General features: G+C 42.4%; 3 protein-coding genes across 3 annotated transcripts in view; 2 read left to right on the forward strand and 1 right to left on the reverse strand.

The window, feature by feature from the left end:
• The first annotated feature begins 903 nt into the window (after window positions 1-903).
• golga7 (golgin A7) lies at window positions 904-8833 on the forward strand. Its single transcript, XM_072659298.1, has 6 exons — window positions 904-978; window positions 3508-3633; window positions 3824-3976; window positions 4598-4699; window positions 5731-5787; window positions 7864-8833. Exons 1-5 carry the CDS (start codon window positions 970-972, stop codon window positions 5773-5775), a joined length of 435 nt encoding a protein of 144 aa, XP_072515399.1. The 5' UTR covers window positions 904-969; the 3' UTR covers window positions 5776-5787; window positions 7864-8833.
• Window positions 8834-10118: 1285 nt separating this feature from the next.
• On the forward strand, window positions 10119-20175 carry r3hcc1 (R3H domain and coiled-coil containing 1). Its single transcript, XM_072659343.1, has 6 exons — window positions 10119-10597; window positions 11129-11768; window positions 14103-14278; window positions 15474-15544; window positions 16479-16574; window positions 17259-20175. The coding sequence occupies exons 1-6, from the start codon at window positions 10428-10430 to the stop codon at window positions 17366-17368; spliced, it is 1263 nt and encodes a 420-aa protein (XP_072515444.1). The 5' UTR covers window positions 10119-10427; the 3' UTR covers window positions 17369-20175.
• Window positions 20176-20381: 206 nt separating this feature from the next.
• The window catches only part of loxl2a (lysyl oxidase-like 2a), a 46475-nt gene continuing 40407 nt past the window's right edge, over window positions 20382-26449 (reverse strand). The window contains exons 9-14 of the mRNA XM_072658121.1: window positions 26131-26296; window positions 25205-25445; window positions 24435-24550; window positions 24064-24200; window positions 23228-23339; window positions 20382-21298 (exon numbers count right to left, since the gene is read on the reverse strand). Coding sequence (XP_072514222.1) covers window positions 21231-21298; window positions 23228-23339; window positions 24064-24200; window positions 24435-24550; window positions 25205-25445; window positions 26131-26296 — 840 coding nt within the window. The 3' untranslated portion in view covers window positions 20382-21230. The remainder of the gene's footprint in view (window positions 21299-23227; window positions 23340-24063; window positions 24201-24434; window positions 24551-25204; window positions 25446-26130; window positions 26297-26449) is intronic.

A 26449-nucleotide genomic window follows, 5' to 3' on the forward strand; every position in this document is an offset into this window, starting at 1 on the left:
CCTTCCTCTCAATAATCTCTATTATGATTATATTAGTTATGTAAATGCATGATTATATCAACACACCTCAGCAGAAGAACAGTCTTATGTGGTGGTTCGGTGATGTCAGTGGTTTTGACCAGAGGAGGATGGGTTCCTCTCAAGGTTTTTTCTCTGCCACTGTCGCCTTCAGCTTGCTCAGCTACACACCATATACAAACAACCTACAGATATGTAGCTAATACCTGTGTTCTAGAAAACAAGCATGCAGGACCTAAACGAACTCAGAACTAACTGGGACACCTTCTCATCCAGCCTGACCCGGTCCCCTCTACCTGCGTCAGACCAGCTGCCACCCACCAGTCCGACCAGCAGGCCCACCCCTCTACCACCACCCATGTCAGACCAGCGGCACACCCTCCCACCACTGCTACCTGTTTAATGACCATGTTAAACCTAAATGGACTCTTAACTATCTGCCACTATTAATATCACCACTATTACCCATCATTCCTCTGACCATCACTGCTATGACTATATTAAGTTATTCTACACCATGATTATTATATTATGATGATGATCAGAGCAGTTCAACAGTTTAGATGGTTTGGTCACTTTAATCAATAATTTATCAATAGTTCTGATCAGAGGAGGACGGGTCGGGTCCCCCTTGTGAGTCTTGGTTCCTCCCAAGGTTTCTTCCTCCATCTCTTGGATTTTTCATGTCTTTTTGTGTTATTTATTTTTCTTTTTTTCTGTATTTTACTAATAACTGATTATGTAAAGCTGCTTTGCGACGACAACAGCTGTAAAAATCTACACTAATAAATGTGGCTTGACTGTTTGGCCTGACTTGGCTCTCAGGTGCGCAGATTGGAGCGCAGCCCGTTAGGAGGCCTGGGAAGGGGGGAGGAACGAAAAAGCATCAAGTTTCTCCCGGACCGTTTTACCGGCGGAACAGAGACTCGGGGCGGAAACGGAGCAGCGGCCATGGCGGAGGTTTGTGAAGATTAATAATTGTAATTTAATCCGCGTTTTCTGAGAAATGAGCGACAGATTACAACTTTACACCCCCAGAACTACCTGTTAGTACCAGCAGAACCCGGGCCCAGCGCGGATCTACTCCTATAATCGTTATTAAAGAGCCTCTCTGGCGTTAGCTTGCAGGCTAACATCGTTAGCATCACAGCGTTATGTGTTTAATCACAGTGAGGAGATTATTGATTATATGATTGATATTACTGATTATATGTGCTGGTATCTTAGCTGTGCTCGCTGTGCCTCTGCGTGTTGTGTAGTGTGTTGGTGGAGGTTGAAGGGCTGGGTTTGGGAGGCTCAGTCTGGGCCTGTAGAAACAGCTCAGTGTTTTTAACTCTGCTTATTTCACTGAAGTCTGATTAGACTGAGAAACTCTTAAAGTATGAAGATGGAAACATTAGGATCTAGAGGCTTATTTAATAACTAATACATTGCTCCTTTAATTAAATCATTAAAATAAATGATAAACATTTCAGAGCAAATTGTAGAATATTTATATAATTTATGTAATATAATATTAGAGTATTTGCAATTTAATATTTGTTGCAAACCAGCTTTAAAATGCAGCTGTAAAACAAAAGATCAACAATGATCAAGATGAACATAAAAACTCCAGTGATACAAACTTTCTCACGGCTAAACCTCAAGAAACCTTGGGATGGACCAAGACTCAAAAGGGGACCCATCCAGAGTACAGAGAGATAAAGAAGAGATCATGGTCAGCCATGGTCAGCTCCTCCTCCTCTGCTGTGTTCTCTCTTCACTGGCTTCCTGTAGCTGCTGCCCAGGTCATCAGATTCAGACCCCTGACTCTGGTCTACAAAGCCAGACTGGACCAGACAGCCCCTCCGTACTTGATGGCGATGGTCAATCAAAAGCCGATCTGCACCAAGAGCCCTTCCAGCTTCAAGTCCGGCTCGGCTCGACCCGCCATCCTTTAAGATCCAGGGAAGACGAGCGTCCAGACTTTTTTCTGTCCTGCACTGAAGTGGTGGAACGAACTTCCCCTGGGTGTCCGAACAGCAGAGTCCAACACTCGCTGTCCTCAAACCCAGACTGAAGACCCTCCTCTTCTGACAGTGCTCAGGCGAAGAGAAGAGTATTATGGTCTCCATATTGACTTGTGTTTAGTAGAGTCTAAGATTAGAGGATCTGAATTTTTGTCTATTTAAACTAGCTGAGCTTCTTCTTCAGTAAACAGTGAAGCTCTTCTGTACTCTGGAGAAGAGAGTCTGATAAATGCTGTAAATGTAAATAAAAAGCAAATGTAGGGAGTGGTGAAGTGGCTGTGCAGTGTTCACTGCATAAGGTACATATGTAGCAACGCCCAGGTACAGAAGAGTGGGATGTGTGTACAGGCTGGTGGTGTTGGTAAGGAAAATTATCGAACAGTGGTATGAAAAGGTTTGAGCACCCCGGTCTAGATTTCTGTAAATATAGTGAGGAAAAATGATCTGAAAATAGCATGCAAATCTCTTGGGTGCAGAAACCTTTGCATGATGCTCATTTCCTTTTTTCGCTCAAATTGTTCAACACACAACTAATTCACTAATCTTGCTTTGAGTGTTTTATTGTGGAATGTTTTATCTTTAACCTTGGAAATAATTTTTTTGGAGATCAGTTTGTCTTCTGTATTTGTATTCACATGAGCATGAGAATATAACAAATTAGCACACAGATACAGATATTCATGTACTGATTTGCTGTTTGTCACTAAAATAATAAGCAATTGTGCAGGACACAGCATTAAAATTCAAAATAATACATTTATATTTTATTTAAATAATATTTAAATAAATTAAATGTATCAGCCAAAACTAAGATACTAGATAATATGAAAATCTGTAGCTTCACTTTGTCAAACACACAAACAATAATCAATCTTATTTTTAAATATTTAGTGTAAACAGTAATTCAAAATAAAATCTAAAAGCTGAACCTGAGAATAAATAAGTATCAAGGCCCAACATACAAGCAGCAATAAAACACTGCGAGCGTGTAAACATTAAAGCATACAGTGACAGGATCGATTCCATGGGTCTGCCTAATTAGCCGATTCCCGATCCAGCTAACCGACATCCTATCCTAATATCGGATCGGTGCAGCCCTAAATTATACCTGCCTAAAATGATTTCTTTAACTCCAGTCTTTGACACATGGAGTTCATTATTAATATCATGACATGTTGGATCATTGCCTTTTGGTGAAATCTGATATTTTTAATATCACAGTATAAATCACAAAGGGAAATTGCAGTGTCCCAAGTATTAATGGGTAATATAGCTTGACTTCTGTTGCATGGTGACATCATCCAAAATGAACCTGTTTAGATGCAGAAAAACTGTATAGTTTAGATGGAAGATAACTAGACTGGCGCGCTTAACTCTGAACTCACTCCAAATGACTTTCTTTACATCCGGATCATCTAATCATGCAGAAGCAGCTCAGCGTTTGATGGTGAAATGTAAAATGACTGATGCTCTTTGACAGACGCACAGCCTGCAGGACCTGCGGCAGCAAGCAGCCATCGCCTCCAAGGTGTTCGTCCAGCGGGACTACACTTCTGGCACCATTTGCAAGTTCCAGACCAAGTTTCCGACTGAGCTCGAGGCCAGGGTGAGATCCTTTCAGCAGAGCAGCTGATCAGAAGTGCTACTTTCTGACCTAGATTTGTTGGATATGGAACAGTGACTATTTATTATTTATTTTTTTCATGAAAGGAGAAGCTCTATTTTATTTATCTCTGACATCTTACATCATCTTGTGGTTTTCCTGCATGTTTTGGTTTAACGTGCTGTTCTTTCAGATTGAAAAGCAGCAGTTTGAGGAAACAATACAGACCCTGAATAATCTGTACGCTGAGGCGGAGAAGCTGGGGGGCAAGTCGTATTTGGAGGGCTGTCTGGCGTGCCTCACCGCTTACACCATCTTTCTCTGCATGGAGACGCACTATGAAAAAGTGAGCTTGTGTAGTACTCCCACACTTCTGATCAGTTCCAGGTGTCCAAGTTAGAGCTTGTTTTTAACCCATGAAGAGTCTCATTAAACATGTTTTCTGGTTTTGACTCAACCGTTGGGTTTGAGAAGGGTGCTGTGCAGTTTTTGTTGTTTGTTGCAGTGAATGATATTTACTAGGTGCTGTAGATCGGATGGAAAGCAATAGCCACAGAGTTTCCTTTCTAGAAATATGTCTTCTGTTAATGATTCCAGTACTGTATGATTTCCTTTGGCATCATTTTGTGAGAATCAGGAAGCAGAAGCTCCTTCACTTTATTAATCGTCATATAATCTGATGGTTGTTATTTGATTATCAGGTGTTAATACGACTCAGTGCTGCGAAGCACCACAGCAGCCATGTGTACAAAACATAATCTTTAACGGATTGTTATTTAACATTATTACTACGAGTTATAAAAGCTACAGCGTCCTTTAACCTTTGTTCCCTGTTAATGATACTGTGGGATTATTGCAGATGCTAATGATTGCTAGATGATTACTTTCACACTGAGATAAGGACACCGGTCTGTGATTGCTTTCCCTTCATGTCATTCCTTACACTTTACATTTCTTAATCAAATAGGTGCTGAAAAAGATCGGCAAGTACATCCAGGAGCAGAATGAGAAAGTGTACGCTCCTCTAGGTCTGCTCCTCACCGACCCCATAGAGAGAGGCCTTCGAGTTGTATCCTTTTCCTACAAGCAGACTCAGTCTTTCAAACTCCTTGAGTCTTTGAAGAGTTTGCCATGATGTGTGATGATCTGCCAATGGCAAAAAAAATAAAAGGTTCCCTGCATCACGCTCACTGTGCCCCGCAGTCTATATCATTATAGACAAACAAAAAAAAACATTATTCTGTGTAAAGTCATGTGAAAATATTGGGACACCCCATTAAACCTTTTGAACATATTTAAACATGATGGAGGTGATCTGACTAAACTCACATACCTGGCGAAACGTCTTTAATCATCATGTATAAAATAGAATTAATGGAAATGTAGTTTTCCTGTAAGGAAAAAGTTTGACCCCCCTCCACATCACATTTATTACTCCTTCAAATGTGTAGCTAGAATCAGACTCAGGAGCAGAAGATCAGCTGCAGATGATCAGAACATGGTTGGAGAGGATTATTCTGGAGGAGTCTGTCTGATTTAAACCTCAGACGTTTAGTCTGGTCTGATCTTGGTGATAGAATTATTTGGACAGACTAACAGGGGACACGTCTGGCGTTAAACAGATAAACAGCTTTCGCACACAAGAACCCATATCAGCTGTGAAGCGGGGAGGTGGAGATGTCATGGTTTAGGGCTGCTTGTCTGCAGTAGTTTTTATTTATTATTATTTATTTAGTTTTACTGTATCAGATGAACTTTGAGGAAACTGTGAGACCATCTGGTTTAAGAGCTAAAGATGAAACGTCATACAGCTGAAAGAATTCTGCATGGAGGAAAAACACTCTCCCAGTTGATGTCCGGGACCGGCAGGGACTGGTAGATCATTATAGGAAACTGAAGTAGCTGAAGTTCAGCCAAGGATAGAAATGCCAGCTATCAGGGCATAAGGTGTCCTAACTTTTTCCTCACTGGGAAATTGCATTTCTATTAATTACATTTTATAAATGATGATTTAAAGACATGGTGTCCGATTTACTGATCGATTCATTGATTGCTTGATGCTTTATGTAAAGGTTTTTTCCCTAACCCAGCCTTCCTAAGGTGGAGGTAACCATTTTTGAGGACAGAAGCATTGGATCAAGATAAAACATACCAAAGGTAAATACTAACCCACAATATATAGCAGATTAGTTTGTAGCCTGGACATTTTACGTACACTTACTGGCCACTTTATTAAAAAACCCTACACTGTGCTTCCACTCACTGGCCACTTTATTAGAAACCCCTACTATATACAGTGAGTCCAAGAAGTATTTGATCCCTTGCTGATTTTCTTTGTTTGCCCACTAATAAAGACACTATCCTTCTGCACTTTTAATGGTAGATATATTCTAACATGGAGAGACAGAATATCAAGACAAAAATCCAGAATATAATTTTAAAGAATATATTTTAATTAATTTGTATTTCAATGAGGAAAATAAGTATTTGATCCCTCTTGCCAAACACACTCAATACTTAGTGGCAAAGCCTTTGTTTGCAAGCACAGCGGTGAGACGTTTGTTGTAGTTAACCACAAGTTTAGCACACACACCAGGGGGAATTTTGGCCCACTCTTCTTTGCAGATCCTCTCTAAATCATGAAGGTTGGTGGGCTGTCGCTTGGCAACTCTGACCTTCAGCTCCCTCCATAGATTTTCGATCGGATTGAGGTCTGGCGACTGGCTGGGCCACTCCATGACCTTAATGTGATTTTTCTTGAGCCAATCCTTTGTTGCCTTTGCTGTATGTTTAGGGTCGTTATCATGTTGGAAGACCCAACCACGGCCCATTTTCAGATCCCTGGCAGAGGGGAGGAGGTTGTCCCTCAGGATTGTGCGGTACATGGCTCCATCCATCTTCCCAGTGATGCGGTGAAGTAGCCCTGTACCCTTGGCAGAGAAACACCCCCAAAACATTATGCTTCCACCTCCATGCTTGACGGTGGGCACAGTGTTCTTGGGGTCATAGGCAGCATTTTTCTTCCTCCACACATGGCGGGTGGAGTTGAGGCCAAAAAGTTCAATTTTGGTCTCGTCTGACCACAAAACCTTCTCCCAATAACTTGGTTCATCTTTCAAATGATCATTGGCATACTTGAGGCGCGCCTCCACATGTGCTCTCTTCAGCAGGGGTACCTTTCGGGCACTGCAGGATGTGAATCCATTGTTGCGCAAAGTGTTGCCAATTGTTTCCTTGCAAACTGTGGTCCCAGCTGCCTTCAGGTCATTTGCTAACTCCTGCCGAGTGGTTGCAGGACGATTTCTGACTGTTCTCAGCATCATTGCCACCCCACGAGGCGAAATCTTCTTTGGAGCACCGGGCCGAGGTCTGTTGATTGTCATGTTATACTCTTTAAACTTTCTGATAATTGCACCAATAGTTGTTACTTTCACATCCAACACCTTACTAATCTTTTTGTAGCCCATTCCAGCTTTGTGAAGGTCAACAATTCTGACTCTGAGGTCCTGTGACAGCTCTTTGGTTTTACCCATGTTGGAGACTTGAAATCTGTGTGATCTGTCTGATTCTGTGGACAGGTGTTTTTCACACAAGTGATTAGTGAGAACAGGTGGCTTCAGGTCAGGTAACAAGTTGATTGGGAGTGTCTAACTGGTCTGTAAAAGCCAGAACCGCTAATGAATACTAAGGGATCAAATACTTATTTCACTCCATGAAATACAAATCAATTAATATATATTCCTTAGATTTATTTTCTGGATTTTCTTTTTAATATTCTGTCTCTCCATGTAAGAATACATCTACCATTAAAAGTATAGAATGATCATGTCTTTATTAGTGGGCCAACGAAGAAAATCAGCAAGGGATCAAATACTTCTTGGACTCACTGTATAGCTCCACTCTCTTCATCACTGATGTCCAGATATTATTGGGGTGGTGGTCTGTTCTCAGGTCCTCAGGCACTGTGTTGGGGTCACTGCTAGGTTGAGAGTGGGTTCACCAGCCACGAATATCCAGACAAGAGCAGCTCTGTGGTCAGACACTGACCCCTGATGAAGGTCTAGAGGATGTCTGACACAAACTGTGCATGATCAGATGATCTGCAGCTCCTAACTCAACACCAGCAAAGCAAAGTGAAGCTACAGGGAGGGGTTTCTGATAAAGTGGCCGCGGCGTGTATGTGAACTGTTTGGTAAGTGAACTGTATGTAATTGTATGGTATTGGTTTCTCAGCAGGAGACTGTATTGGACACATTAATCACTGGCCTGTTGGATTGAGACCCGGGTTCCTTCCTGTCCTCAACCTTCTGCCTGTCTGCGTCTGAATGTAGAGGCCTCTTCTTCTTCGTTTTATAGTCTCTTCCTCCGTTCTCTCTCCTTATTTCCCTCTCAGGAGAACGGCGATGTCTTGTGTTTTTCAGAACCCCGTCTGATGCAGTGTTTGTTGATATCTGAGCTGTCAGGTTTTGTATGTAAACTGTTGTCTTACTCAATGGAGGATCATTTTAAAGCTATATTTCTGTGCCATGTGTTTTATATTGCGCCTTCTGAGCTCTGAGTTCTTTCTCTTGAATCCTCTGACTCCTCTGTTCTGTATATATGCTGTACTTGTGGGTAAAGTGTACAGTGTCGATTCGCCACACGGCCGCAGTGTTCGGTGTCCACGTAGTGAAAATTGTCTCGGAGGATCGTCTTCGGCAAACTGACCATCCTGCTGATGATGATGATCGCTGATAACAGTGTGTAAATGATTTTGATAAGATGTGCATTTTAATATAATCAAGGCTAATTAATAATGACTAACATTTCATTCCACGATGACTTTCCTCAGATCATGTGACCATTTTCAGTATGTGACATCATTCCCTAGGCTCAGTGAAAACACTACAGGGTGGGCTCAGGGACGAGGGTGGTTAAGCCTGGTCCTGGACTCTGAATGGACTCAGCAGTCATGCTCCGTGTGCAGACCTTATTATTTAGTCTAGCTGAACCACAGACTGATTCACCTGTCCCTTTCTGCTCTTCTTGCATTCGTACTGACCACCGAATATCCGTTTCAGGCTCCATCCAGTCATTAGATCTACTCGCTGCCATTTATATCTTTTGTTGTATCATAATAAACTGTTGCTGTCTTTTCTTGAAACGCTCTGAAACACCTTTATTTAAAAACATGTATCGTAATAATAAATTAATTTTTCCTTCAGTTGGTGGTGTTGATTTGAGTTAAAAACAAATCATGTCTGATTAATTTGATAATTCTGAAAAATGTTTTTAATTAACATGAACAAAATCTAATTAGCAACTTTACAGTTTTCAAGAACAAATATAAGCAGCATGCTGCAGATAAATGGAGACTGTTACCAGTATTGGTGCCAAAATTGAATGAACCTTACCTGCAATGCCTAATAGTAGTAGTAGTGGTAGTAGTATAAATACACAGGTTGTAGTATTATTTGTCACAGGACATATTTAAGGCAGTTTAATTACAATTATTTTTACCAATAAAAATACCCAGATTTTCTATAAGACTATTTGATTATGGTGATTATTATTATTCATGACTTATTATTATTATAGGGTTGTTGCAGTAGTTATTATATTTAAGGCAGTTTAATAACTTTTTTTTCAATAAAATAACCCAGGTTATCTATAAGACTATTTGATTATGGTGATTATTATTATTCATGACTTATTATTATTATTATTATTACAGGGTTGTTGCAATATAGTTAGTAGTATCATTACTATATTATCAGTAACGATTTCACAATACCACATTTACACTACAGTTTTAACTCTAAAAAAACAACTATAGACAAAAGTATTGGGACACCTCCTCATTCATTGTTTCTTCTGAAATCAAGGTTATTTAAAAGAGCTGATCCTGCTTCTGTTGGAGTGACTGTCTCTACTGTCCAGAGAAGAAGACTTTCTACTAGATTTTTGGAGTAGGAGCATTGCTGTGAGGATTTGATTGCATTCAGCAATGAGCGCGTTAGTGAGGTCAGGATGTTAGATGATGGATGATCACCACCCAACCTCATCATCCCCAACTCGTCCCAGAAGTACTGGATGGAGCTCCACCACCATCATTCCAGAGAACACAGTTCCTCCACTGCTCCACAGCTCCCCAATGCTGGGGGGCTTTATTATACCCCTCTAGCCCACGCCTGGCATTAGGCAGCATGGAGCCAATAGGGTCATGATGATGATCTGCTCCAGAGAGTCCATTATTAGGGTACATTATTAAGAAGGGGTGTCCACAAATATTTGGAAACTGAGCTTGGCTGCGATTCCCCCTCCGGCCGCTGGGCTCCGCTATAATCCCTGTCACCGCGCCTCTATTAGCGTTAGTTACATTTGAAATAAGCGCTGCTTGAAAACTTCACTACAGCTTTATTTACTAGTTTTTAGAGTTTATTAGAGGTTTAAGTGCAGATACGAGTTTCGGGCTCTGCTGGAGGTATGGCTGGTACTGCTGGCGTTTTCCTTGGGTTATGCATTCAGAATAGCATGCTAGGCTAAGTTAGCTTAGCTAGCTCTGCTAGCTGGGCAGTGCTGGTCAGTCTGACCAGTCCGGACCGTTCTGTTAAAGCCCTGCTCTCTGATCCGCACCGGTCTGTCAGAACCTGGGCTCAGTGTCGTGGTTCTGGGGCGGACTGGGGGCAGAGGCAGGCTCAGGGGTTGGTGCAGCTCATGCTGATAAACACTCATCAATATGAACCTGGATCAATACATCGTTTTAAAGCCTTTAGGGAGTGAAGCCTGCTCTGCTCTCTTAAACTAAATGAAATGTGATGGCTCATGTTTCCTTGTGTTTTGGTGTGTATTGCTCTGCAGCCCATCTCCTCCTCACCCTGGCGTCCCCCAGCTATGATGGCTGCTATCTTCCCAGGGAGGAATGCCAGTTTGTCCACAAAGTCCTTGAAGACCTGGATGCCTTTCAGAAGAAAGATGATCAGAGAAGGTAACTTTGCAAACTTCTCTCCACACCGTTTCTGTGATTTATTCAGGTGATGTCCAGAGAAAAGCACTGACCGGTGGTCTAAGATCAGTGACGGTGGATGCGGAGTGTGGGCGAGAGGGGCATACAGCACCCCGAGGATGTGCTGAGGGGCTCTCTGAAGTGATGGAGTCGGCGGACTGATCACCCAACCCAACTCTCTCATGGGGCTGAGTGCAATCAAATCCCCCTCACAGCAATGTTCCAGACAAGACAAGAAAAGACCATCACATTCACCATTTGTGTTGGAGACAGATGGAATTTGGCCCCTGCCTTTAACTCATCAGTGATTGGACAAGTAGTGAGCACAATGGTGAAAGGCCCAGGTATCGGCCCCACGCCCCCGTCATCAATAACCCAGTGCTTGACCCACTGAGCCACCACTGCCCCAGCCATGACTTCAGCAGGGCCGCTGGAGGAGCAGGTGTCTGGGGCGTACCGTGGATGTACCGTCTGTTGTATTTCATGTGTTTGTCTGTTTTGTGTTTGTTCCAGCGTCCTGCTTTTCCCACCGCTCCCAAACCGACTTCGCTTTCTGATCCACAAGGCGGCCGAGAATCATCCAAACCTGAGCACCTTCTCTGTCGGGGAAGACTGGAGCCGCAGGGTGGTCGTCTGCTACTCCCACCTTAGGTCACAACCCAAGCAGGACAGCGGCGACACGGAGGGTAGTGTGTACGAGCAGCCGTGCGGCTGGGACCGACGCCTGGAGATAAGGTCAGTTGGCCAGTCCGCTGGGCACAGATCCACCCACAGCAGAGGAACCAGAAGACCAGATAAAGCCATCTACGTCCCCCGGGCTTTGAGGCAGAAGGTGTGTGAAAGCTCGGAAAGGTCTAACGAGCCCAGCCGCAGGTGTTCCAGCAGCTGCCTCAGCACCACTTCAGAGCCCCCTGCAGCCAATCAGGAGCCAGCGGTCTACAGCAGTGAAGAATCAGTGGGCGAGCATGAGGTGTTCACGGAGGTTCCCAGGTCAGGACCTTACCCATGGCCTCCAGCCTGGGAGCAGACTGTCTCCTACTTTATGGAGATGAGGCTGGAGGACCAGGAGGAGGGAGACTGCAGTAATAACACTCCTACTGAATCGCCCAGCCAATCAGAGAGCAAAGAGGAGACCAGCGACATCTGTTCTGAGGTACGGAGCTTAATCCTGCACTCCCACAATCCCATCTGAGTGTTCAAATTCAAAATAAACAGCAGACCTCACAAACTAAATTACATTTGATATTTAATCTTCAGCAAATGATTCGACACGTCATTACATCTCATTTAAAGGGATTTTTTGATGATTCTAATTATTTTAATAAGCGTATTCAAAAAAATACACAATAAAAACCACATCGTGTTTCTGGAGGATTTACTTAATCAGTTCTGGAATGCCCAATTGGAAAAGGTTTGATCCGAGCGAGCAGGCGGCCAGTAGTATTTCGATTTTGGCAGGTCTGTGTTGCCTCTTACTTTTCCATGCAGCTCTTATTTAATTTCAGTTTCTCATTAAAACAGGCAGCTGATGTTTCGTATTGTGTAAATGGTCAGTTTGGCCTTTAATTAAGAATAATATTTATGCTGGCTCATAAAAGCTGCTGGAAATGTATGCGTGTGCCTCATGTGCTCGTTTAGAGCCCGCACTGAGCTTCAGGTTATAAAAAGGCAAAACTCCTTCCAGAGAATCAACCTTTGGCCGGGATGGTTGTGAAGAAATAGAAATCAGCCATTAAAACCCACGATCGCTGCCTCCCACATAAAAAAATTACTCACCACACATTGTTTTAGTTTACAGCAGCCTGAGGATTAGATTTTGGCTAGAAGAGGGTGCATATTTTATGAAGTTAAACTTGTGCTGGGAGATATGACCTCAAATCAGCATCATGATTAATTGGACATTTTAGCTTTTGCGATTAACGAGCGATTATATAAGCTACTCGAGTTGCTCGGTGACTACACCTGCAGTAGTATGGCTTTAATGGGAGAGTTTTAACATGATTAAAAAAAAAAGAATAAAATATAAAAATATGTGAATAATGGTCGAGTTTCTTGCAGTTTGTGATGGAGGTTTTGATTAATTGCCCAGCCCCAGTTAAAACCCTAAACCTTAAACCTAACCCTAACCTTACCTCTAACCTTAAGCTCTAACCCTGACCCTGTTATTGATTCATTTTATGTAATTCCATAATCAGTGATGTTGCACCACTGCTTTTATGTCCTGTGTATCATGATGCACTGATGCCTTTTTAAAAAGCTGCATCTCATTAATATCCAATCAAGTTTATTTGTATAGCATTTTTAAAACTGATGTTGGTATAAAAAATCTGAAATCAGGAATCAATAAGAAGACATAAACCCTAAAACCCCTCGGTGAGCAAACCAAAGACCACAGTGGTGGAGAACTCTCTCAGAGCTGGAGGAAGAAACCTTGGGAGGAACCAAGACTTGCAAAGGGGGACCCGACCCGTCCTCCTCTGATCAGAACTATTTATAAATGATTGATAAAAGTCACCAAACCATCTATACAAATCTTCTGCTCAGGTGTGCTGCATTATCTTAATATAATATAAACAATATAACCATAGCAGTGATGGTCAGAGTAATAATGATTAATGATGATTAATGGTGGTAATATTAGTAGTTAGGCAGATAGTTCAGAGATCACATAAACTTTAACATGGTCATTAGGCAAGTAGCAGTGGCATGAGGGTGGACAGCTAGTCTGACATGGGTGGCAGAGAAGCCTGGTGGTCAGTCTAGTCTGTTGGGTGGCAGCTGGTCTGATACAGGTAAAGGGGACTCCAGCGGTCATTATTATCCTCTGCAGACATGATCACAGAACACAGTGTTGTATATTATTATAACAGTATACGGTATATTATTATTAATATTATTATTATTATTATTACTATTATATTGATATGGTGTGGGCAGGCCATGTCTAATACCAGCAAACCCATGCTATCTGGAACACAACACATAGCACTTATCATGAGTTGTTTTGGCCAGTTTAGATTTAGAGCAGTGTTAGACAGAAGTGGTGTGACTGTCTAAGCGTCTAGGCTCTGTCACTGCTAAGTTGCAAGTTGCTTTCTTCTTGTGTCTCGGGGGACGACCGTGCCAGCCTTCACGGCCCCCCAGCACTGGAGACTGGAAATGACTGAACTGGGTAGAAACCTGGGGAAACAGTAAGAGGCACTAGATCAGCTGAAGTCTGGCTGTTCGTATTAGAAACACCTAGAGAAAGCTCAAACTCTTGCAAGAGCCACTGGTTCCATTTCCGTTTAGATATTTTGGGCCTTTCGGATGTAAAAGTGCACATAATCCCGAATGCAGGACAGAACAGCGTGTGAGCTCAGTGCTTTTTTAATGAGTCAGATGGTCATGCTGACAGATCCTGTTCGCATGGCAGAACCCTGTTGACAGAACTTTGTTTTTGTTTGGAGAATCGTGAGCTGTTTCTGCCTGTTTGCTCGTTGCTTAGATTACAGCCCATCTGAAGAAAGGAGAGGTGGTGATAGAGAATGCCCAGTGCGACTACTCTAGCTTCGAGAACGCGTGGCTTAACATAACTGAAGAGTTCGCCCACATCATCGAAATCTACGGCTTTCCAGCCATATTCAAAACGGACGACTTGCTGGACGCTTTCGCAAACTACAGGTAATTCTGATGACGCATACAGACAGGTGACCGGTTACAGGTGACTCGGGTCATATTAAGCTTCATTAATCATATAGTAGCCTATATCATATCAATACTAAACTGTAGAGATGGTGATTTGTAGGGATGGGCGTGTATTGGGCCAATACCAGCAGTGCTGGATGGGATATTGGAGGGAGTAAAAGAGTGGATCTTAGAGTATGGTAGTCTACTTTTACATGACTTGGCCTGTAAGTAAATATTGAGATATTGAAGTACTCATAAATTCTCATAAACACAGTATTGATTATTAATGAGTAGTTTAGATGTAAAGATTGGGTCAGACAGTGGTTCATTTAGTGTTGTGTTTAAACCATGACCTGGCAGTGTTGGACACTCTGTCTTCAGATCCCACTGTTCTGATATTCTGAATTTTCTTAAAATCCAAAAATCACAATATATTGAATCATAGCTCCTGTATTGTGATACATATCATATTGCCAAGTTCTCGCCAATACATCACCTTATACATGATAACGATGGCAGAATTTAATGAAGAAATATCAGACCCATATTCATATCAGTCATAAGTCTTTTCATAAGTCTTTTTTCTCCATAACTCTGTAAGAGTAAGTTTAGTGTGAAACTGAGCTTCACTGTAAATTTTTCTTTAGGGACTACTTTCTGTAGCCGCACTACACCCTAAAGGCAGCATGTATCCCTCCACCATTTTAATTATCTGGTTCTAAAAGCAGGTTCTAGAGCCGAGCTCTTCTCAGAACTCTGGTAGAACCGTGTCTCAGGCATCAGGCAGCGTCTTCATCACCATTAGGTGAAGAACTTTCTGTGAGGAGCTTTTATTAGAGCTTCAGACGTCTGCTTCCCTTCACCTCCACTGTAGAACCACAGCTCTGACTGGGGGAGCTTATCTAGAACCTACACTGTAGAACCACAGCTCTGACTGGGGGAGCTTATCTAGAACCTCCACTGTAGAACCACAGCTCTGACTGGGGGAGCTTATCTAGAACCTCCACTGTAGAACTCCAGCTCTGACTGGGGGAGCTTATCTAGAGCCGAGCGTTTCACACCAAACCCCCCAAAACCTGCACTCTAAATGAATATGTCTACACCAGGAAATTTGTAAAGTCTGTGCAGTTGTCTTGTAAAACCGTCACACCGGTTCAGTACTGATTCTGTACCATCTGCTGGTTTACAGTGAAGGTGGCATGAAGATTAAGTGGGTGGATAACACACACGCTCTTGGTGTGTTTTCAAGTGCATCAGCAGGTAGGAACGCATTATGAAGAAATGTATTAATGTTCAATAAATACTTTAAATTAGGGCCAGTGGTGCTCAGCGGTTAGAGCTCCGGGCTGTTGATAACAGGGTTGTGGGTTCGATACCTGGGATTGGCAAGCTGCCACTGTTGGGCCCTTAAGCAAGACCCTTCACCCTCTCTGCTCCCCGGGTGCTAGAGCTAGCTGCCTACTGCTCTGGGTGTGTGTGCGCTCACTGGCCCTAGTTTACTAGTTTGTGTGTGTGTGTATGTTCACTAGCACAGATGGGTCAAATGCGGAGGACACATTTCACTGTACATAGTGCAGTGACAGATACCTGCACTTTTACCTTTGTTATTATAATTAGCAGGAAACAGTGGAATTGAACCCTCTGAAGTCTGGAGAGGATTTTCTTGATGTTTACATATTTCCTTAAATTGGCTTTTAAAGGCACTTTTATATCAGATAATACCCACATGTCTTATATCTAAATATTCAGACAAATCTGAAAAGCTCTCTCTATAACAGGCTTCCTCTAATCCAGTCCTGGAGGGCCTGGCAGATAACAGACAGTTTGATACAGTTGTGTTTAAGTGGGGTAAAGTGTGACCCAGTGTGACCTAGAGCACTGTGTGAAGAGCTACTCTGAGTGTAAACCTGAACAATTGAAGTTCAATTTTAGAAATTCTTCATATTTCTTGTAAAAACACACATTTACTCGTGTTTCCAGAGTCTTAGCTTCACTAAAGCAGTAAATAAATATTATATAAACTGCGAGAGGCAGAAAAGGACTTGGTCATTGGTCAGTTTCACACAAATCCACCAATCACCAATTAGATGAGGTGTGTGTGTGTGTGTGTGTGTGTGTGTGTGTGTGTGTGTGTGTGTGTGTGTGTGTGTGTGTGTGTGTGTGTGTGTTGTGTGTGTGTGGTTTCTGCACGCAGCAACGCAGGCCCTGTCCATCAAACACCCGATGGTGAAGACAAGGATGCTGTCTCAGGGGAGCAGGAAGGCGAAGTGTAAAGCAGTGAGACGGGCAGGTACGTTCTGAAAATGCTAGAGATTAAGACTAAGATCAGTCAGATCCTCTCCTGTACTGAATACAGTGATTTATACTCAACATCTGCTGCTCTTTGTCTATATAACCCAGTCTAATTACACTGTTAGTAATGAAGCCTGCAGCTGATCAGTGTTTATTAACACTAACAGTCTCCTCCATATGATTAGAAATAAATATTGTAAAATAATATAATAAAATAATCATTATATTGCCCAGCTTAAAGTAAAAAAATATTATTATATTACATTGGTTAGAAACTAGTTCATTTCACAGAGAACAAAATACACAACAAACCTTATTAAGATCTTTGATGTCATACAGCTGCAGTGGGTGTTTATGCATGTTGATCTAAAACATTTAAATGTGATAAATATAGAAAACCGAAGAAATCAGGATTATATACTTTTTCACAGCACTGTGTGTTTGAAGGAGCAAAGGTGAATCATGCATACGAGCTGTTAAGCACGGTGGTGGTAGCATCCTGCTCTGGGGCTGTTTAGCTGCCAGTAGAGCGGCTACCCTGCACAAACAAGGGAGCATCAGCTCCAGATTCTTCAGCATAGCTTCAGTCCAGCAGCTGGACAGTTGAAACCTGAACACTGTGCCATAATGCGAATCCTCTGACAGCTGTTCTTTACACTGTATCCAAATTTCCCCTTTCCAGAATTCATCCAGCCGGTGAAGGAGAGGCCGCGTACGGACACAGCAGTGGCCAGTAGGATGGTGACCAGAGCGCTGGGCTTAAGGGGTGGATCCAGAGGAAAACGCTGCTGAACGTCGTCAAGCGTTTTTAACATTTTATGTATTTATTTTTATTTGCCCAAAACCAAAAATGTATTTCAGTCTCCTGTCCTGCTGCGCTGCACTGCTCAGTGTTTTTCTTGCTGACCGCATTCATGCTCACTTTTGATTTGCGCAAGTGATGTTGCATCAGTGGCAGTTCAAAAAAATGAGAGACTTGACCGTCAGGGGTGTGTGTTGAGGGGGGGTTACACGTACGGGCTGGGTTATTGGTGGTCCAAACTGGTGAGCCTGTAGACAGATTGAGAGTGTGCAATGATTTACAATGATCTACAAGCTTACTTATTAGCTACACTATTTGTCCAAATGTTTGTGGACAGCCCTTCTCATGAATGCATTCAGCTACTTGCTGAATTGCTAAGTTGCCCCTTTTGCTGACACAGTGCACACACAGCTTGTCTGGTCCCTGTAGAAAAGTACTGCCAATAGAATAGGACTCTCTGGAGCAGATCAACACTGATGAATCTATTGGCACCATTCTGTGGAATTATGACGATGCTCCATCCAGTACTTTTGGAATGTTTGGGGAGTTGGATGATCACCACCCCACGTTATCTCCAACATCCTGAACTCACTAATGCTCTGGTGGCTTAGTGTAACCATATCCTCACAGTAGTGCTCCTCCAGCATCTAACAGAAACTCTTCTTCTCTGGACAGTAGAGACTGAGTTACTCCAACAAAAGCAGCATCAGCTCTTTTAATACCCTTGATTTCAGAAGAAACAATGAATGAGCAGGTGTCCCAATACTTTTATGTCCACAATACTTGTTTCATAATGACCAGAATGATTGATTTTAAATTATAATGGTAAATGTTGAATTCCTCCAGGTTGAATTCAGTCTGGATTTTTACTGATTGGCCATCTGAAATTCACTCCTCAGATCAATTAGGATAAAATAATAAGAGTTAGGAATGCACTGATGCAGGAGTTCTGAGCTGATGTCCACAAATATAAATACAAATGTAAATATCTGATATTGATGAGGTGTGTGTCAGCATTTCTGATCCATTGGAACTAAAATCTAGATCAGCTTCACAGAGAAGTAGCACATTTATTATTAGAGCTTCTGAATGCAGTAAAGGCAGATGTACAGCAGCACCTGAACACTCAGCTGCTGATCCTGATCCTGATTCTGATCTGATACTGATCTGATGCCACTATCATCATCCTTCCCTAATAAAAGCCATTCTGCTGTAGAACGCCTAGGAACACCTGCAGCTTCACTAAGCAGCTCGGACACGAGCATCACATCTCTCCTCCTTGTTCAGTAGCATTACTTTTTTGCTGGAAATGTAGCATAATTAGATTTTCCCCTCTGTAATGCTTTAATCAGTCCTTTCAGCGAGCTTAATAATTTAACAGGTTAAAGTTTGAATAATTGATCGAGTTCAGTGATTCATCATTCGTTCAGCTGCAGGGTGTAAAGTTCAGACCCTCACTCTTTCAAATCTGAATGTTCAGATCCAGTGTGGTTCCGTGTGTCTCTTTTATACGTGGGCAGGCAGCTGAGAATGATCTGAGAATGATCATCTCGGTGTGATGGAGGTTTTATATGACTGTTCGTTTTAATTCCTCAGCTGTATTGATTAGTTCACACACTTACAGAGTGATTTGTTTACAGTTCTAAATGCAGTTTTGCAGCGAGGCCTGGAGGCACCAATTCACTGATACTGTCAGGTCATAGTTCTGTAAATATATATAGTGTTCCTTTAATATTTTACCTAATTAAACTGTTCATTTTAAAATAATCTTGTAATTCCTTGTATTCTGTTGAGGTATGGACTCCACAAGACCTCTAGAAGTGTCCTGCTGTGGTCTCTAGCACCAAGACTAAGGTTAGCAGCAGATCCTTTAAGTCCTGTAAACTGTGAGGTGGGCGGGGTCTCCAATGAGCATCAGTAAGAGCCTCGGGTGTCCATCACCCTGCTGCCAGTTTACTGGTTGTCCTTCCTTGGAGCACTCTTTTGGTAGGTGCTGACCACTACATCAGGTCTTGTAACACCCCACAAGACCTGATGCCTGATGTTTGGAGATGTTCTGACCCAGTCGTTGTCTAGAACAGCACAGTTTGGTTAGTTAAAGGAGAATTTGTTAAAAGTGAGGAGTGGTTGGTGCCGCACAAATGAGGAGTGCTGCTGCCCTCTAGTGTTTAGAAGACAGATTGAATATGTCCTGTTGGTTTTACAGGAAAAGAAGTTTAATGATGAGGATAATAAATGAAGGAACTCAATACTAGGAGTACTGAAAGAGTTTAACTCCAGTAGAATATCAGTCAGATTAGTAGCAGTACTGCATTAACAAACGCTCCTGGAAGAATACATTGCTGCCTGATCAAAGAACCACAACTGGTTCCTAGAACCCTAGAGCTCAGGGCTTTTGATGACAGGGTTGTGGGTTCGATACCCAGACTCGGCAAACTGCCACTATTGGGCCCTTGAGCCAGGGCCTTTAACCCCTCAGCAATGACTGCCCACCGCTCCGGGTACATGTGCACACTGTCCACTGTGTGAGTTTCACTGGTGTGTGTGTGTGTGTGTGTGTGTGTGTGTGTGTGTGTGTGTTCACTGCACAGATGGGTTAATTCCATCTGTGTCACTAAAATGTCACAAATGGTGAATATGGTTGTCTTGTAGTCTGATTACAGTATCACACAGAGCTGAGGGAAAGGAGAGAGAGAGAGAGAGAGACACTGGGGTGTTAGAGATTATTTGTGTAAATGAAACCTTTATCATGTATTTGAAATGTTCTGTAATATATAATAAATGTCTGATATGTAAATCAGTGATCTGGTACATATACATATACATATGTTGCCCAGATATACCATAGCAACCACTTACATTACCACAGCAACCACACAACAGCATATTAAATTTGAAAAACAACCTATTTGATATTTTAAAATGAAAAGATGACAGAATACAGGAGATTTAACATTTCACACTCAGCCCTGAACAGACCCATAACCCCCCAATATTCCTACAACCCAAATAAGGCACTCTGTAGTTGACTGTTTATTGTAGAAAACAACGAAGCACATGTTTATTGTGTACTGAAAAAGTAAACACATGGTTTATGCAGTAACCATTCAGATTCAGGGTTCAGGTGCCCTCGTAAAACGGAGAGCAATAGTTCAACAAACGCTTCACAAGAACCGCAATTAAGAAAAAACACTTTAAAATCCCTGATTGGTCAGAATAAGTTATTGGACATGCTTGAGGAGTTTCCTAATTGGCTAGAGAAGCTGACAGAATGGAGACTGTCTGTGATTCAGTCGATCAGGTGTGAGACGCAGGCTGTGGGTATGAAGCTGATACAGTAAAGCGAGCGGTTCTGCTGCGGGTTCTCAGCAGGGTGATGTGGGTCAATCTGAAAACAGAACCTAATGATCCTTTCAGGTGACACTCTTCTTCAGTACAGTACATATTCCCTAATGGAGAAGGGACAGCGGTGGAGGTCTGGGCGTAAGAAAACACCAGAACAGTAAAATATTCTTAACTTAGCACCTTTAAAATGACAGAATCTACTATTTTAAGAACTGATCAACTGTTCTGTTCAACCTCCAATGATCATATAATATATAGATAACATCTTCAGATGCTGTATAAAAGTTAAAAACAACGTTATAATCTCCCAATGAAAATAAATCTGTGGATCATTCTTATGTTTTCAAAAGCTTCCATCATGATGGAGAAGATGAAGCTCCAGCGATCGTCACTGCTAGACAGTACTGGGTGTGGGTGCGAGGTACAGGTCGTTCACTTCGGCATGGCTAACGCTCCCTCTAGTGGTTGGTCTTGGTGTAACAGTCAGGCCTTCCTCACCCATCCGCTCTACCTGCGCTGCACCTGATTGGTCAGTATTCCTGTGAACTCATCCACGTCAGAGCTCCGTGAACCACCTGCAGAAAACAGGCAACAGTTGGGATCTTGGGACGGTAACAGACAGTTACAGTGGAGGTTCTAGATAAGCTCCCGCAGTCAGAGCTGGAGTTCTACAGTGGAGGTTCTAGATAAGCTCCTCCAGTCAGAGCTGTGGTTCTACAGTGGAGGTTCTAGATAAGCTCCCCCAGTCAGAGCTGTGGTTCTACAGTGGAGGTGAAGGGAAGCAGACGTCTGAAGCTCTAATAAAAGCTCCTCACAGAAGTTCTTCACCTAATGGTGATGAAGACGCTGCCTGATGCCTGAGACACGGTTCTACCAGAGTTCTGAGAAGAGTTCGGCTCTAGAACCTGCTTTTAGAACCAGATCATTAAAATGGTGGAGGGATACATGCTGCAGGGTGTAGTGCGGCTACAGAAAGTAGTCCCTAAAGAGAACTGGATTAGAGAGATTCTCTATTCACTATTTTACCCTCATCATCATCATCATCATCATCATTCACCACTACCAAACAAGTCTGAATCCCACCCAGAGCACTAAAGAGGTCCTGAAGGGCCACAGCACGGTCCACTGTTCCTGCTCCGACACCTGATGCTAATGCAATAATGCAGTCGTATCACAAAGCCAGGTATCCTTCAGCCAAAATGAGGACTGTCCAGCCCCCAAACATCCCTCACCTCTCCTCTTATTGGTCAGCTCTGAATCTGGACTTAAACTATCTGACCTAAACTCTATGAAACATCTCCTTAACGTCTGTAAATTCACACCCTATTCAAAAAGATGCTGCTACTGTTAGCTATGCTAATGTTCTTCAGTCCATGTTCTAGATAACAGTGAGTCATACTCAGTCAGAAACCAGAGAATACTGATCACCTCCACATGGTTTGAGATGTTTAAGGCATGCAGTTAGCACTATGCTAATCGGTGGAGTATGAGCTTTTCATTGCTTGTTAGCTACATTAGCCTCATTAGCCTCATTTCCCATGTAAAACTAAAGAACTTCTAAACATGTTTAGTCTAATCAACTACAATTAGAGTAAAGAGGAAGATTAAGATTAAGATTAAGATGAGAGTATGAACAACCTCCTGTCCATTCCTCACCAAAACCTCAGCTTACATCTAAGATGTACATCTACATCTTAATCTGACCTGCTACATCAGCAGGCCGTCTACATCACATCTGCAGTCTCCTTCTGAGCATGATCTAAAAGATGCTTCCTAGCTGACCAGTCTGACCAGTCTGACCTCACTATTTCCCCCAAATTGACCGAGAGCCAAGCTCTGGTTCAGGCTGAAGCCTACATGTGATTCAAGCCTATGTATGTTAAATATTAACCAGCTAACCTCGATAAAACAGTGAAACGGCCTATAATAATTATCCTGACCAAGTCTGATTGATCGCAGCTAGCTAGGTCAGCAGTATAACTTTCACATAAACAAGCAAAACGGGCCTCTGTGGCTCCAGTAGCGATTCTTATGTTTGATTCAGTCTACTGAACCGATTCCTTTTGACTGACCGTTTGAGTGAACCAAGCTTCTAATGAATCAATTAAACGTTTCATGGATTCACAAGTCAAGTCAACATCCCCTCCTCTGTTTAATTTCGCTTTTCTTTACTGTTATATGCAAAGAATATTCTAAAGAAGATGACAGAACCACGTAACACCAACAGAGAACATCCACTCCGATAGTCTGTCCCCAGCGTCTCATACTGGGGCATTTTATGAGGATAAATTATGAAGGACTATTTTCTGACGTCTTATGTAACACAAGCGTAATCTTATCTTAATGTAATCTAAAGCATAAAATGATGATGATGATGATGATTATTATTGTTATTATTATTATTGTTATTATTATCATCAGTATTAGTTTAACACCAGGTTTTCATTGTTCTGCTCTTCTTGGACTCCATTATTCACAGGTATTCACAGTTCCCTCCAGCTCACCTATATGACAGTTATACGTCCATATCCGGTATCCATCGTAGCGGCATTTACACCTCATGATGTTGTTGGTGTAATCAGACTCTGCTACTTCATAATTGGGATTAATTACAACCTGCAGGGAACAGAAAACAGGCCGAATGTTAACGTCTCCACATCAGATTTACTGTAACGTCACTTTATACAGGTGAAATACAGGTGTGATGTCTTAGGGCCTTAGTTCTGTGAGTTAGTACTGGCTGCACACACACACACTAAATATTACTATTTAAAGCATTTATTTATTTATTTATTTATTTATTTATTTATTTGCAGAAATGACAACTGCTCAAAATCAACTGCTCAAATAATGTAAAGAAATGATGATAATAATTATAATGTAAAGAAGTTATTATTCAGATTTAATCACAGTACTAATATCTGAACTCTGAGAGCATTCAGAAATCACTATGCTGAAATAATAACCTCGACGGCCAATCACAGCTCTCCTGTCTCGGCCGGCTCTCCACTAGTCTTTCACACTGCTGTTGGACTTTATGCCGTTTATAGTCTGTAAATTCAAATAACTCAGCTCTGATAGATGAAAAGTCTGGAATAAAACGACTACCTGACACATAGAGATGCTCATTTTAGAAAAAACGTGTAGGTGGTCTCCTGATTTTGTCAGAGCGGTGTGTAGACTGTGTAGACTGACTGTTTTCAGGTTTCTCATTCTGTTGAATAAACCGAATGTCCCTGAAGGACACATGCTCTGAATTCTCTGCGTAGTTAAAGAGTTGGGATGTGAGTAAAGTCGGACGTGATCACTGTGAGGGGTTTAGACAGAAGTCGATCATCACCTGGAAGATGTAGTCTCCTGGTTTGACGTCTGTGATATCGATCCACTGGCAGTCGATGTCGTGTCTGTAAGTGTCCCAGCAGCCCACAGTGATGCCCTGCTGACCGAAGTTTGCACACGCGTATCTCTTCTGGATGCCTGTCAGAGAGAGAACAGCTGTTTCTTTACACTGTCTCTTTCATTAAATTACAACAACAACAACAACAATAATATTAATTATGATAATAATATTAATATTAATATTAATAATAATAATAATATGGTCTGCAGAGACATTCAGTCTAATGTTCTAATGAAATCCTATAAACTTTGGGTGCGAATCAGAAAAGTGTTTCTATGGTTTGTGAGTGATATTATGGGATAGATCCTGACCCTCGTCACACTCTGTGTCCTCCAGGCAGAAACTGGCCTTATGACCCTCAGCCACTTTAGTGCCGTTCAGAGTCAGAAGGTCGTAGTGAGTGAAGACCTCCATGCTGTGGTAGTGCCTGCTCACAGAACACACACAAACACACACACACACACACACACACACACACACACACACACACACACACACACACACAAACACATGAGATGGGAATAAACAGTAAACAGATTGAGGGGGCAGGGCCACAGACTGACCCTCTTACACAGTAGTTAATCGGTTTCAGCTGCAGCTCGTTTACTGATGATCCTGAGGATCAGCTCAGTGTGGATTATTGATCAAACTGAGAAGCAGAAGTAAGGAAATGTACTGTGATCAGATCAGAGACCGCATCAGATTAACCTGGATGGACTTCACATCTTTTACCATGCCGTTACCATTTCATTCAGATTTGTTTCTGAAGTCTTATAAATCTGATTAATATGTTAATCACTGCAGTTATTATATAATCTGACAACCTAATGATGACAAACTACATAGATTAGGGGGGGAACTGTTTATTGTGATTATTATGAATAATATTAATTATTAATTCTTTTTTAATAATAATTAAAAAATAACTGTACTGCAGGGATTCAGTACAGACTGGTGGGGCTGTTCTCTGCTACGAGAAGCTTGTAATAACACTCTCGGGCCGCTGCAGGCCATGTGCTGTTTAAGGGGTCACGCCTTATAACCAAGGGGTCAGCTCTCAAATCTGAGGTCTGGTTCTCACCTGTGACATTCGTGCCAGATCCAGGAGTTCTGTCCAGCTCGGGGTCTGAAGTCAGACAGGCCGTTGTTGTGGATCTGTGAGGAGAAGCGGAGCAGGCGGCGGGACGAGCTGTGGTCGGCGGCGTTTGCCGTGCTGGACAGACAGTTCTCCTCGTGGGCGCACTGCAGGGCGTACATGGGCCGGTCCTCCAGATAGGTGGTGTGTTCTACCACCTCAGCGTTCAGCACCAGGTCAGGAGCAGCTGCCAGGACACCAGGAGTTAATCACTGTGGCTCAGAGATTTCGATGGGGTTCCTGGGTGGTTGCTATGCAGTTACTAAGTTACTGGTTGCTAGATGGTTACTATGCAGTTGCAAGTAGTTACTGTGCAGTTGCTAAGCAGTTTCTATTGTGTCTCAAATGGTTAATATGCAGTTGCTATGGTATCCCAGGTGGCTGCTATGCAGTTACTAAGCAGTTGCTATGGTGTCCCGAATGACTACTATGCAGTTGATAGGTGGTTGCTAGATGGTTACTATGCAGTTGATAGGTGGTTGCTAGATGGTTACTATGCAGTTGATAGGTGGTTGCTAGATGGTTACTATGCAGTTGATAGGTTGTTGCTAGATGGTTACTATGCAGTTGATAGGTTGTTGCTAAATGGTTACTATGCAGTTGATAGGTTGTTGCTAAATGGTTACTATGCAGTTGATAGGTGGTTGGTAGATAGTTGCTATGCAGTTCCAGCTAATTCACTGTGTGTTGCTAAGTAGTTGCTATGGTGAGCCAGGGTGTTGTTGCTAAGCTCTTGTTATGGAGATAGGGTGCCACTAGTTATGGTAGGGTGTAGCTGTATCATTTGTGATGGTTGCTAGGCTGTTGCTAGGTGTGTGTATATTTGACAATATTTTTATCAACACAACAGTAAACTACTGTAAGGGTCTTACTGTGGGAGCAGGAGACCCCGGCAGCGAAGCGTCCGCCTCCCTTTGGGCAGCTGATGTGTTTACCATGATGGAGACACTGAGTCAGACTCATCTCAGTACCGGAGCACCGAACCCCGCTCATGACCACTTTGTCCGCACTGACATCACCCGGCCAGTACCATGTCTCCTACACACACACACACACACACACACACACACACACACACACCACATGGGGATTAAGGGTAAGGGTTACACAGAACAGTCTCTACTCTTTATCTGATAACAGCAACCAGTGACCTAGTGTCTGTCTGCAGTCCATCTATTTAACCACTAGAGG

The sequence above is a fragment of the Salminus brasiliensis genome, chromosome 16, assembly GCF_030463535.1.
Source record: "Salminus brasiliensis chromosome 16, fSalBra1.hap2, whole genome shotgun sequence".
In the NCBI taxonomy this organism is placed as follows: domain Eukaryota; kingdom Metazoa; phylum Chordata; class Actinopteri; order Characiformes; family Bryconidae; genus Salminus; species Salminus brasiliensis.

Coding starts and splice junctions, on each gene's coding strand:
- golga7 (XM_072659298.1), top strand. Junction 3,634..3,823: donor CGACTGAGCTCGAGGCCAGG/GTGAGATCCTTT, acceptor CTGTTCTTTCAG/ATTGAAAAGCAGCAGTTTGA. Junction 4,700..5,730: donor TAGAGAGAGGCCTTCGAGTT/GTATCCTTTTCC, acceptor AGCCTTCCTAAG/GTGGAGGTAACCATTTTTGA.
- r3hcc1 (XM_072659343.1), top strand. CDS start 10,428: ATGGCTCATGTTTCCTTGTGTTTTGGTGTGTATTGCTCTGCAGCCCAT. Junction 10,598..11,128: donor AAGAAAGATGATCAGAGAAG/GTAACTTTGCAA, acceptor TGTTTGTTCCAG/CGTCCTGCTTTTCCCACCGC. Junction 15,545..16,478: donor GTTTTCAAGTGCATCAGCAG/GTAGGAACGCAT, acceptor TTCTGCACGCAG/CAACGCAGGCCCTGTCCATC.